The 14,432-nt window shown below is 44.4% G+C and overlaps 1 protein-coding gene across 1 annotated transcript in view; it reads right to left on the reverse strand.

The window, feature by feature from the left end:
- plbd2 (phospholipase B domain containing 2) overlaps window positions 1-5,847 on the reverse strand; it is a 37,811-nt gene extending 31,964 nt beyond the window's left edge. Inside the window, exons 1-3 of the mRNA XM_028824322.2 lie at window positions 5,617-5,847; window positions 3,828-3,921; window positions 495-653 (exon numbers count right to left, since the gene is read on the reverse strand). Coding sequence (XP_028680155.2) covers window positions 495-653; window positions 3,828-3,921; window positions 5,617-5,816 — 453 coding nt within the window. The 5' untranslated portion in view covers window positions 5,817-5,847. The remainder of the gene's footprint in view (window positions 1-494; window positions 654-3,827; window positions 3,922-5,616) is intronic.
- Between the last annotated feature and the right edge of the window lie 8,585 nt (window positions 5,848-14,432).

Raw genomic sequence — 14,432 nt, forward strand, 5'->3', positions numbered from 1 at the left:
TATGTGAAAACAGAGCCTATTAGGAAGGGGGCAAATACTTTTATCACAGCACTGTGCCTTCAGAGATCGATAGCAAAACCCTGGCCAAAAGCACAAGTCAAACAAACAGAAATTCTAAAACAACATTTTTTTCTTCATTTACTTGAGCGTGATTTACTCACAAGTCTTCAACAAGACGTTTGAAGTTCTGATAACTGCTTAATGAAGATGAAGACAAGAAACACAAAACAGTGACATGATGAAGTCACAAAAGTGTGAAAAGGACAAAACATGAAATGCCAATCGAAAAACTGAAACAAAAACAACATGAGAATTGTTAGGAACCCAAAAACAGGCGCCTTGAAACCCAAGTGGATGTACTGCTGACAGAGGCCCCCAATGGACTTTCCAAGCATTTCGATCCTAACAGCAGGTCAGCATTGGCATTAAAGTGTACAAAAGAACACTGAAACGAGAAGACGCGCCATACCAATTAAGTGATGCAGAAGACTTACTTGGTGCCAGTACTCGGGATCCTCTCCGCTGTCCATCTTGGTCTCCATCCACTTCAGGTTTCGGATGATGTAGTCCTTCAGCCTCTGGCAGTAGCCCATGTCGTGTTGCACTGGGCCACAGTATCCCACAATAGTGTTCATCCAGTGCATGTAGAGGAGCTGTAGAAGAACAAGGAGCCCAGGGAATAATAGGGGAATGACATCAGAGCCAATTACGCGACGCCCCCAAGTATCAGCCAATAAGAACCTCCTGCCTTGACAAGCATGACCAATGTCGTGTTATTTTTATCAAGGTTGGACATTTTCAGTTATATAATACAATCTGCTCAGTGCAGTGGCACAGCACACTGTGCCCGAGGTCTTACAGAAAACACTAATGCCATTGTAGTTCATTTACAACCCCACAAACTTGGGTTCAACTCCTGGCCTGGGCAAAGCCTGTGTGCAGTTCGCTTCCTCTAGTTCATACTGCCTGCCAGGTATTTCAGAACCCCAAGTATAAGCATGTCAGAATGTCAGTGTCTCTACACTGAACTGTGGTGCCAGTCCAGAGTTGGTTCCAGCCTTGTGTCTGATGCTGCCACAACAGGCTCTGGCTCCCTGGCAACTTAATAGTAAAACAGGCCTCTTGAAAGGAATGAGTCACACCATACAGTGCAGGAGTCTTCACACATTCAACATGTGGCACATTTCATTCCCGCTTGGTACAGGCTCTTTGCTCAACACCTTGTCTGTAACATGTGAATTAATATTTGAGTTTATAGTTTCATTTTCAGGCAGTTCTGCTTAATCCAGGATGGCATGCGTACTCTCATCACTGTTCCATTTTACTATAAAGAGATTTCCCCTTTTCTGGTTTTGACCTCTTCCCATTTTCACACTTCTCTGAGGTGTGTGGTTGATAAAATGGGCCAGAAATGAGGAAGACAACCTGTTCACAGTGCGATGGCTGGCCACTGGGAGTTGACAAAGCAGGGTTGCTATCAACATCACAATTTGGGCAACATGGTGAATTTACTTCATAGCCATGGCACTTGCCAACTGACTGAGAGGCTTTATTATCACACCTGCGAGTCTGTACCCTTGTATTTTAGGTTTCTGCAGCTGTATGCATATAAATTTCCCCATGGGATCAATAAAGTTTATCTAATCTAATTAAAGGTCAGTGTATTTTTCTATTTTTAATAGCTAAATCTTCAATTGAAAGATTCTTTCTTTGCCGTGCTTTAATATAAAACGGTTTATGGTTTAAGCTCATCCCTCTACTTGTGGGGCTTTTGTTCTATTTTTGACCATTCAGAGTTGTTTTGCCAGCTGCCCATTTTTGGGGTCTGCTCTAGGTGAAGCCAGCGGGTGGTGTTGAGGGCCCGGCCGAGTTAAGCTGCGACTCTTCTAAGAAGGTATCGGAGATAATAGCTTTTGGAGGCCTCACACCTATTTTGCCTTTGAGGAAGACTCCATGTCATGACAGCCTGAATGTTTGTATGCTTACATAGATAGACAGATAGATAGATAGACAGATAGACAGATAGATATATAGATAGATAGCGTAGTCGGCAGGATGAGATAGATAGATAGATAGATACTTTATTAATCCCAAGGGGAAAGTGTCCTTAGGGACAAGTGTGTAATATAGCGCCCCTAGTTACTCTTGTGAGCCCACCTAAAGGAGTTCAGTACATAATCTCTTCCATTAGTATTCATAAACTGGAACAAATCAATGATGTCATGCAATGAGCTGGGGCAAATAAGTAATAACATTCTTTAAGCCCGGTCCAATGCATTGGGTGTAGTTATGTCCTCAGATGATGAGCTGACGAGCGGAACAGCGAAGTAAAAAGAATCATGAACAGATTCACGCAGACAGAGACAGAATGGCACCTTATTATTACTACGAGCGACTTGCCTATCAGATTTATTGCAATGCAATCTGTGTGCTGCCTGAAAGAATGACATCTGATCTTCAAGTCTGGCCTGTGCTGACTGTCCCAAGTCGTTTTGTATTTATGGCAACTTTTGTATTTTTTACTTCTGCTTATGTTGCTGATCTTTCTCTAGCACACTCAAACAAACTTAGCTGAAGAACTTAATAAAGCCGTGTGGCTGTTCGTCTGAGGAATAAGAGAATCATTGGCTCTTTTTTTGTGCTCCGCAGAGAACAAGCAGAGGGACACCTCGGAGTAGTGTCTACATAGTGACATCCTGGGTGATGTCTCCTAAATAAGTAATGGGATTGTACCTTAGTGAGCGCAGTACTGGAGGCTATAGCCTCGGCTCTCAATTGAGACCATCTTTGAGTCTGGTAAGCAGAAACCTAACACCGGATGAACGGAGTGTTGTTTGTTTGTTTGATTAGAGTTGCTGCAGCCATTTAAAAAAGAACCTTTGATGATGTGTGTTGTAACTGGCCTCCTCCTACAACAACAGATGCTGGATAACGCTCTGTATCAGAAGTCCATGACAGCTTAAAAAAAAAAAAAAAAAAACAACAAACAGGCAGTGAATGGAGTTTGAAGATGTTGCCCGACTATGATGCAATGCTTCATCTATGCCAGGGGTGGGCAAAGTCATTCCTGGAGGGCCGCAGTGGCTGCGGGTTTTTGTTCCAACCCAGTTGCTTAATTAGAAAACAATCCTTGCCAATAATTACATTTCACGGCTTGTTAGTGCTTTAACTCTGCTATGTCAAGTCATTCTCCTATCCTAGATTTTTTTTCCATTCTAAGGATATCATCCAAATACTTTGAAGTGTAAAACGGATGAGTAATTCTCAGTCCTTCACTTTTTTCTCTTCTCTTTCCTTTCAAATATTTAATTAAACCAACTAGTGCACGATAAATACACACAGGTGTAAAGGGTAAGAAGCAAAATGGGTAACTGCTGGTTTCTTTTGTTATTTGTATCTTATTGCTAATAAGGAGCAATTAAAAACCGAGAATGCAGCTGTTTAAGACTTAAATAAGCAATAAGGGTTCATAATCTTAATGAGGGAGATAACTAAAATGAAGCAGAAGTGTTTCTAGAGCAAAAACAGCTTCTTATTAAGCAATTGGGTTAGAACAAAAACCTGCAGCCACTGCGGCCCTCCAGGAATGACTTTGCCCGGCCCTGGTCTATGCGATTAAGTTGTTCAGATCAGTAGTCACACCAGAGTCCATAGAAAAGAAGTGAACCAGCATTCTTGTCACATGTAGTCCTACATCCAAGTCCCAAGGCCGGCCGGTATGACAGCTCTGTAGTGGGTATGTCTCTGAAAAGTGACCCTGGAACATCACAACTTAATGGCATAAGGACATTAAAATTAACAACCCAACACGACCCTGCTGGCCTCACCTGTTTTGTGAGCGATGCCTCCGCGGCTCCTGCTGCGTAAGCCTGAAGACTGTCATTGTAGCACCCACTGGTGGTCACTTCCAGGTATGCCCACCTGCCAAAGGCAAAACAGAGAAAGGTGAAGGTCTATTATGGGGAAAAACAAAAATGGGCAGGATGAGAAAAAGGAACAACATGCAGGGCGTTTTGAGGACAGAAATGAAAGTGATAGCAAAAAGTAGGACAAGAAGAAAGAAGTGAAACAATAAGAATGAACACATATAGCTGCTATGGCTTATCCAGGGTTTCAAACCTAGCTCAAATGTCTTTTTAGTTTAATCTTTTGAATAGGATTTTTTATGTTTTGTTAAAAAGTAAGTTTATTTTTCATGAACATTTTTATTATTATAGTCTTATGTTAATCCCATATTTCCTTATTCTTCATCTTATTTTCCTTGTGGTTCGTGTACTGAGCCCAAGCAGGTGGGCCCTCCTAACGCTGCAGCTGCCCCCAAGGCTTAGAAACGTGTGGGAGAGCCCGAGTATACATATGAAGCATTTTGATCATGGGAAAGGCGCTATATAAAAAAAATGCATTATTACTATTATTATTATTAATAATAATATCAGTGGTAAGGCAGTGGCGTAAACTCCTGTGTTCAGTGGTTTCTTTCTTCAAGATTTTGCAAGTTCATTACACTGCACGCACAAACTGGGCTGTCACTGGAAAGCCAAGACCTCTGAATGGAGAATAAGCAAATTTCAAGTTTTAGTCAGAGATGACCAGCATACATTAGAGCAGTTTTGGGAAAAAAAAAACAAATGTGCCAAAGTGTGGCATCTCTATAGCCAAGAAAGGCTCTGACCAGTAGACCTCAGGAAGGTTAACCACTGGGGCTGAAGGACTCCCCTGTTGCGTCTTGCAATCACAAAAAATATCCTACTTCAAAATTCCAAGAAACTGAAAACAGAAGCAATGAAAGTTTTACTGTAACTCCGCACTCGAGGGAAATCGCATGGTTTCCTGCACCAAAACTTTCACTTCTCCTTGCTTATGATGCAGAGCCTGGGCAGAATGAGCAAACTGCGATCTGTCATCAGCACAAGACTCTTCTTCTTCTTTTTTTTTTTTTTTTGAGGATGTTTTGATTTCAAAAGAGAAAGGAAAACCATCACATCAATAAGATAGTCATCCATTATTCTCTCCATGAAGCATTTACCCAGTTTCTAGTTTTCACCTAACAGTGCTACCAAAAACAGGACAGATCTAAATCCACACCAAGAAAAACTGTGGTAACTATGGCGCTATATACTGTCAAGTATAAGTTTAGCTCTCACCGTCAAATCTGCAGGAATCTGAGAGGGCCATCTATAGCAGCTATACGTACAAGGCACTATATTACGCGTGTTACTAAGGTGTCTGCAAATGCGTGGACACAGTGATACTAACTTGGACCAGTAAACACCCCACAGCCCATAACTGTGTTCACTAAAGGACAGCGCTATACTTTATAATGTGGATAAAAACAGCAGCCAAATATCCGTCATGGAGAATCCTTCATACAAAGCGGGGTCGGGAGCTTTTCACCCTGACACCCAATGAAACCCAGGCGCACAAGCCACGTGCCGCACGACCAGGTAAACGTCCCAAAAGGCGCTACATGCAGGCTGCCGCTGCACGAAGTGCTCCTCAGAAACACGAAGCAGACGCGGCGAGGCCACGTGCTTACGAGTGGCAGCCCCTCGCCTTTGTGCTGTGCTGCACAGTGCCTGCCTGCACTGCGGCTCGTACCATCATCCATCCACCTACCCGCTCCGCTGAATATCATCCGTGAAGTTGGCCCACGCTACAAACTGGGGGTCGAAGCCCGCCTTCACGATCAGCTTGTCCGTCTGTCGATCCAAAACCACGGAGACGACCTCAGCCTGGGCGCGCGACAGGAGCGCAGTCAACAACACGGCACAGCGAAACATCGCAGAGAAGCCGCAAGCATAACCAACCGCAGCCATGACACGCGTCTGAAGGTCATATGACCGAAGCATAGCGGGAGGGGCGGGCTTTTCGAGTGAGCATGTGACTCGTTGGTGCCGCCCAAAAAATCACAGCGCGCTTGCCGTTGAAGACGCTGGCGGGACGAGAAGGGTGTAGCTACAGCTTGCCATGCCTATGGAGGAGGAGTATAGGGACCTAATCAATGACTTTGTTAAATGGTGCGACTCAAACCACCTACACCTGAACACCAGCAAAACCAAAGAGCTGGTGGTGCATTTTAGGAGGCCCAGACCCCTCATAGACCCAGTGATCATCAAAGGTGACTGTGTGCAGATGGTGCAGACCTATAAATATCTGGGAGTGCAGCTGGATAATAAATTAGACTGGACTGCCAATACTGATGCTCTGTGTAAGAAAGGACAGAGCCGACTATACTTCCTTAGAAGGCTGGCGTCCTTCAACATCTGCAATAAGATGCTGCAGATGTTCTATCAGACAGTTGTGGCGAGCGCCCTCTTCTACGCAGTGGTGTGCTGGGAAGGCAGCATTAAGAGGAAAGACGCCTCACGCCTGGACAAACTGGTGAGGAAGGCAGGCTCTATTGTTGGCATGGAGCTGGACAGTTTAACATCTGTGGCAGAGCGAAGGGCGCTCAGCAGGCTCCTATCAATTATGGAGAATCCACTGCATCCACTAAATAGTGTCATCTCCAGACAGAAGAGCAACTTCAGCGACAGACTGCTGTCACTGTCCTGCTCCATAGACAGATTGAGGAGATCGTTCCTCCCCCAAACTATGCGACTCTTTAATTCCACCCGGGGGGGTAAACGTTAACATTTAACATTATACATAGTTATTGTCTGTTTTTCACCTGCATTATTATCATTCTTTAATTTAATATTATTTATTGTATCAGTATGCTGCTGCTGAAGAATGTGAATTTCCCATTGGGATTAATAAAGTATCTATCTATCTATCTATGACATAGATCAGGTAATGCCCACAACGTCAGTCACAAAACGCCCTTTGACTCAGATAACCCTCCTGCAACCCTAATCTTAACCATAGTGTAATGGGGCCCTAATGTTAATCATAGTCTAATGCAGGGGTGTCAACTCTGGGCCTGGAGGGCCGCAGCAGCTACAGGTTTTCATTCTAACCCTTTACCTAATCAGTGAGCAGTTTTCACTGCTAAATACAGTGGAACCTCGAGATACGAACAGCTCTGTATACGAGAAATTCAAGATACGAGGAAAGTATGAGCGAAAAATTCGGATCTAAATACGAGCATTGGCTTGCGTAACGAGCCACGAGCCAGGCTGTGGGTATGCGTGACGCGTTTCCCGATCCGCCTCGCCTCAGGAATTCACCCAAGCTGACGCTGCCCGCCTGTCACCTCACTCAGTGTTCCTTGTTCTCCCGTAGCGTGAGGATCTACGCGTTTGTGCGCTTGTGATTTCATTGTTTTTTTTGCATCAGTGGGGTAAAATTCCCAAGAAGAGAGCGCCTTCCTGAATCAGAGGGGGACTCTCCTTCCCCACAGTAACCCGTTTCCTCCTCCCCACCTCCCTATCGTCTCCCTCAAGCCAGCCGGGACTCTTCATAAAGGTAAACTACAGTTATATTATTTACCAGTGTTATTTATTAAAGGTAAACTACAGTATATATTATTTATCAGTGTTATTTGTTAGGAAAATTGATTTTTATGTTGATATTTTTGGGGGTGTGGAACGGATTAACTGGATTTCCATTATTTTCAATGGGGAAGTTTGTTCTAGATACGAGAAATTCGCTACACGAGCTCAGCGCTGGAACGAATTAAACTCGTATCTCGAGGTTCCACTGTAATTCCTTTTCCCTTGATTTCAATAGCCCTGTTTTTAAGGATTCAGTCCTCTGAATTGATTTGTTTCTTCATGAAATGGCAGCCAAACAGAAATGAGATGTGAAACGAGCCAACAGATGACCAGCTAAACTGGGATTTCAAACTCCAATCAGTTTCATTCCAAACAGTCTCTTAATGAGAAGATGCTTCTTGCTGTTAATTAAGCCCGTTATTTAATTCCATGGCTTGTTGCTGCTCTCATTCTGCCACAGCAGACATTTCCATAACTGTTGATTTTTCTGTTTTTCCTAAGAACACCGTCATAATGTTTTGGTGACCTGAGAGACCAACCCTACTTAGACCATCACCTTTCTTTATTTTTAGATATTGTGTGATGGGCACAGGTGAGCTGGTCATATGATAGCTTGTTTGTCTCATTATTGTTTGGCTACTAATTAAGGAAAAAGAGACAACTAAGGGGCCTGAGTCAAGTTAATTAAAACTAAAGCAAAAGAAGTTAATTAGCAGTAAAAACGGCTCACTAATGAAGAAGATGGTTAGAATGAAAACATGCAGCCATGGCGGCCCTTGAGGACCGGAGTTCGACACCTGTGGTCTAATGTGATGGGTGTTACGTGAATGAAGTTGAGGGCGTTTCGTGATATTGGGGCATTACACGACTGACCTCGGAGGTACTGGGGTCTGCAATTACACTCTTTTGTGGTGGGTCGCTAAAAATAAAAATTAGGAGTGGTCTCCCCTCGACTTTCTCGTATACTCAGTTATGGGGATGGATATTTGAGGTGTAAACCGCAACACAATAATTATATTTTTATAGTATGTACATTAAAGAACCATAAACAACAAATCAAATTAATAATATATTGAACAATTATTGTAAAAGTAAAGTTGATTAATCGGACTTTGCAGCTGTATGAATAAAAGGTAAAATGCCAGTTCCGGTTAACGGAAATGTTGACAGAAAGCTACGTTTTGCACGTAATACTTGTATGCAAAATTTGGTTGACCTAACTGAGAGCGTACTCAAGTTATTGTGTTTACATACACATCTACACAGACAGACAGACAGAATGCTAAAAATGACTCAGAGATTCGTCAAAATTTCGAAATGGAATTTTTGGAGGATTACAATACATTACCTATACTTCACATATGAGAAAGTCTGGGAGGTCTAAAACGTCGAGATTCATCAAAATCTCGACATCGAATCTTTGGACGCTTACAATACTTTCCCTAAGTAATAAAGCCAGCTGAGTAAGGTGTGTAAATGTGTAATATTTAAAAATGAACTGGCCTGTATCGGTTTATAAGAATTGGAAAGCCTGCTGTGACCATAACCGAGGACAGCACCTTGCCGTGAGGGAGTGCGGGAGAGCCACCACCGAGTCTTGGGCGGCCGTTGAGAACGTTTTAACGTTTAACCCTAACGTTTAATTAGGGTCAGGGGGAATTGCACACCGTCACAGGCAGCTAAAGGGCTCAAATGACGGTAATCCCACTCTGGACCAGGGGATGGCAGTGTGCACTAACCCTTCCTCTCCTTTTCCTGCAGACCCCCAGATGGAAATTCTGCCAGTGCCCGTCAATATCACTTCTGGAATCGGGGCCGACGACACCTCATCCGCTTCCAGGATTGATGACATGTCTTCCTCCACCTGACTTTAAAAAAGCTCGCCATGAGTCAGTTCTGTTTTGGACTCAACTCTGTAAAGACTGATTGATGATTTTTGCTCTTATTTTCCAGCCAAATCTTCCGAGTACACAGGATGGCTACCCCAAACCTTTTTCTGTGTTCTTCTCTTTCATTTACAGTGGCGTAGTTGGCAGGATTTTGCTCCAAATTTTGCCAGGAGCAGGACCTAAGAGACAGTCCGACGGCAATGGCAACAGCACTCCAGGTGGGGGAGTACGGCACCCAGATCGCTGATTTTGAGGCACAGGTTATGGTTCCAAAGTACCAGGCATCAGCTCCGTCCCAGGTATTGTTATCTTTACTAGACAGACACCAGTGGGATCGTGCGGAAGCGGCTAACAGAATAGTGCTGTTACTGAAAGGGAAAGCGTACCAGACTTATTATGGTCTCACAGATGAGGATGCCGCCAAGTCTGACCTCCTAAAGGCAGAGACCCGTAATAAAAATGGTGAATTACTGGACCAGCAGGTGAGGCTGTGTCAAGAGTGGAGCTTTGACCCAGAGCTGCCAGCCCACGCCCAGGCATTTGCATTATGGGACAGGACCAGGCGCTGGCTAAGGCCAGATCTCAATAACGCCCGACAACAAGTCAAACAAGTCACCTGTGATTTTTTTTTTTTTAATCGAATGCCCTTCCTGAATATCTCACCCAGCCAGTCCAGAGTTAACTTTTCAAGAATATGGAGGCTCTCATTAAGATCGCAGAAGGAGACATAGGGCAGCTTCACAATGCGAAAAGGTAGAACGGTCCGCTTGTCAAACCTGGAAAAGGAAACAGTGCGTCATTATTAAGAGACCAGCCGCCACCACCGGGGGAACAAGCAACGCTGTCCTCTGCTTGGCGAAAACATAAGTTGCAGGGGGACGGGGGGGAGGGTTAATGCACACTGCCAACTCCTGGTCTGGCATGGGATTACCAGCATTTGAGCTCTTTAGCTGCCTCCCATGCACACGTGTGTGCCAACGCTCACACCGACTTACCATCTCGGCTGTTGCAAAGCCTGAAAAGAGGGTTAAACTACTCTCTGTTGTAGCTGCTGTTCTTTCTAAATCGATAAATCAGGCCCGCTGGTGTACGATGAGCCCAGTAACTTACAACTTTCCCACAAGGCACGCGTAACTCCAACAGGAGAAACAGAACTGAAACTCTTGAGCAGAAATGGCCTTGAAAGGATTGTAAGTCAGCTGGCATGTGAAAGAAAGGAGGAAGTGCATTTGCCATTCAAATTTCAGAAAGTGCTGCTTTGCATTAAGTGGAACTCGTGCAGCGCCAACAAAACAAATAAACCCGATGCGCATCGGTGTCCATGCCAGCCAGTCACTTGAGCGAATCGGACAGAATGGCCGCTTAGTTTCTTACCGGTGATACATAATATTTAATAAGCATCTCAAAGGCAATGTAATTTATAATAGCAAACAAAACAAGGCGAGATGATGGGTCTGTTCACAGCGTAACTGCAGAGTGACACTTGGAGGGCACCCACTTCAGGTGCACCTTATTTGAATAATTTTGCATTCACAAGCTTACTACAGTTGCCAAAGATTGCAGTCCATGTGTCTGAATATACAGTAGTGCCTTTTTCTAATGAACACCACACCAAGACATTCAGCAAATTACATTATGGTTACATTCTGAAGCCAGGCTCTATTAGGTTACAATATCAACACTGTAGTTTATATAGCACCTTTCTGTGGTAAAGACCACGCCAGAGGCGCTTTTACGGTGCAGGACGGTTATTTCCATATTTGTTCTTTGCTAAAAAGTTGGGACCTCAGGAATTCTCTTAGTGTGAGAATATAGTGCCTTTCTAAAGCGGTCACACTTTATCGTTACACTGCAGTTACATCCACGATGAGAGATGGGAAGTGCAACTGAAACTGGGGCCTTAAGAAATTTCTTATGGGTAGGGGTTGAAGTTTGCTTTGATTTGTTAAATTTGACTTGGCTGTATGGAATGTTATCTGTTTCAAATTATAATCCATAACAACATATATACACACATATACATTATATATATATATATATATATATATATATATATATATATATATATATATATATATATACACACACACACACACACACACTGTGAGACTTGCCCGTACACCACCAGTCGGAAACCACATCTTTATAAAAAGCACACGTTTATTATTCATAAATAAACACAGTTCCACCCAGCACACAATGCACACAGCAATAATCACCACTATATCTCTGTCTCAGTCCTTGGCCCTCCTGGGAGCTTTGTCCTACTCCCACTCCTGACTCCGGCTCCCCGACTGCAGGAAGGCTGCGCCTTTTATCCCTGCCCGGATGTGCTCCAGGTGTCTGATGACGTCCATCCGGCAGCACTTCCTGGTGTGGCAGACGTGCTGCCCTTTGCACCGGAAGCACTCCAGGGCGTCCCTGGCAGGTTCCTCCGCCATCTTGCCAAGTGTGGTGGAAGTAACTATTTTCGAGTCCTACGAGGCTTGAGGCGCCCCCTGACGGTGGCCACGGGTTCCAACAGGCCAGAAGTTTTTTGTTGTTCTCCTGTGGTCCTCTCCTGCTCAAGGGCGGTTGCCCCCTCGTGGCCCGGAAGCTATTCCTGCCATTCCTTCTGGTTGTTTTAGGCGTCCCGGCCAGGTAATGACCCCGGCAATCTGCCACAACACATATATATATATATATATATATATATATATATATATACACACTGTGAAGGACAGCCGGGTCTCATGCCCGGCAGGGACGCCCCTACTGAGAGCTACCATGGACAGCTCAATACCTACCCCGGGACGCTTGGTGGCAGCCTCCCTGGCGGACGATGATTCCCCAGCCTGGCGCATGGCTCCATGGGAGATGAAGTCCTCTACAGCCTGGTTGGGGGCTCGGATGGCCGCCAGGGTGAGCTGCATGGAGTCAGCAGCCTGGCTGGTCATATCTTCAGCCCCACCCGGAAGGGCAATTAGGACCAGGTGGCCAAACACCTGGAACGCTTCCGGGTGGGGTATAAAAAGGGCCAGCCACCATCACTCGAGAGAGCCAGAGTTGGGAGGAGGAGGATTAAGCCTGAGGAGGAGTGGTGGGAAAGAAAGAAAGGAACAGAAGAGAAGAGTGTTGTGGTTAGTGGGTGTTTTGGGACTGTGTTGGGCCTGTGGGACACGGGGAAGGTCGTGCCCCATGGCTGAAGAAGAATAAAAGTGTGCTTTGTTTAAGTACGTGCCTCTGTCTGAGTCTGTGCCGGGTCAGGCGCTATACAGCGCCGTTCACAACACATATATATATATATGGAAGCGAAGGTCTGTGATACGGTTTGCATATTAACAGCTGGAGATCCCCAAAGGGAGAAAAAATGAATCACGTAATAATAATAATATATTTTATTTATATAGCGCCTTTCCCATGCTCAAGGCACTTACAGAATATAATAAAGAACGGCAGCGTATACGGTATATAGCATTGTACAAACCAGATACATAAATAAAGAAGATTAAGACAGTGAATTCTGAAAAAAAAAACAGACACCATAATTGATGGTCTCGCACACACACACACACACAGGTTACATGAGCATCTTGACAGAGAAGTAAACTGAGAGAAGGGTAATAAAGTCAAGTAGAGCTAAAAGCTCCTGAACAGATGAGTTTTAAGTTGTTTTTTAAAAGAATTCATGGAGTCAGCTGACCTGATTAATTTCGGTAGGTCATTCCAGAGTCTGGGCGCTATACAGCTGAAGGCCCTGCTGTCACCCATGGAGTGTAGATTAGTGTGTGGTACAACAAGATTGCCAGAATCAGAGGACCTTAGTGGGTGGACAGGCACATAGTGATGGAGAAGGTCACTGATGTAGTTTGGCACGAGGTTATTTAAGGCTTTGTAGGTTATTAGTAGGATTTTATATTCGATTCTGTAAGACACAGGGAGCCAGTGCAGCCGGAGCAGGATGGTGTGATGTGCTCGCTGCTGCTGGTCCGTGTCAGGACTCTTGCAGCTGAGTTTTGAATAAGCTGGAGTTGTGATATAAGATTAGAAGGGGCACCTGCCAGTAGGGAATTACAATAATCGATGCGGGATGTGATAAAAGCAGCGACAAGTTTCTCAGCATTAGAGAAGGAGAGGAAGGAGCGAACACGGTATATGTTACGGAGGTTAAAGTAATAAAGTTTCTTAATGTGAAAGTTTCTTAACGTATCATAAAGTAGTTTTATTCCTGAGCTTTCAGCCCTTACATACACACACACACATATATATTATATAATATATATATATATATATATATATATATATATATATATATATATATATACAAATTATATAGCGTCCTCCAATAGTTAAGATACTTAATGGAAAAAGCGTAGTTGTTAGTCCAATCGGGTCAGTCGGTAATTTTAAAAGCAGGCTTACAGTTCCGTACTTTAACCACTAGGGGGCCACGCGTTCAGGTTGAGTTTGTTTTTTTCCCCCGCAGTGAATGACCTTAAAAGGACCGCAAACAATTACCAAAATTAAAAGATGGCGAAGGGAGTCAGACAGCCCGTGGTCGTCCGTCCGTTATGTCGCGATGCTGATTCCGAATAATCCGACGTCCTGCTGCTTTGTGATGATGGGACACCAACGAAACCCCCAGAGGGGATCTTGCCTGTACCTGGAGCCACTGAAGAAGGTCGGCGAATTGCCAGCGACGTGCAAAACAAATCGGCTGCAACGACAAGAAAACGGGAAACGCAACAAGTCGAATTTGCAAAATCCCACGGATGTCAAACTGCAAACTTTTTCTTGTGTCGCAATGGCACGAGGTGGGAAGCGGCGGGGGCTTTTGGGAGGACGAGCCGAGGTCAGGTTATGACAGCCTTCATTACACGACTGTACTGCACCGGGATCAGAACATTACACAATTAAGAACCACATGCCCTGCTCTACTAAAGGAGGCGATATATTCGGAGGTTAAAGTGAAAGGCGCTATACACATACCATTTATTATTATTATTAGAAAGTGGTCCAGTCGAGTTGTACCCACCGGCACGCTCTGTCCAGCTCTTTCAGCTGCCTGGCGACGGTGCGCCCAAACGATCCAAGTCAGCAGACACGTGCCATGCGTTCCGATGTGCTG

Source organism: Erpetoichthys calabaricus, chromosome 18 (assembly GCF_900747795.2).
Source record: "Erpetoichthys calabaricus chromosome 18, fErpCal1.3, whole genome shotgun sequence".
Taxonomy (NCBI): domain Eukaryota; kingdom Metazoa; phylum Chordata; class Cladistia; order Polypteriformes; family Polypteridae; genus Erpetoichthys; species Erpetoichthys calabaricus.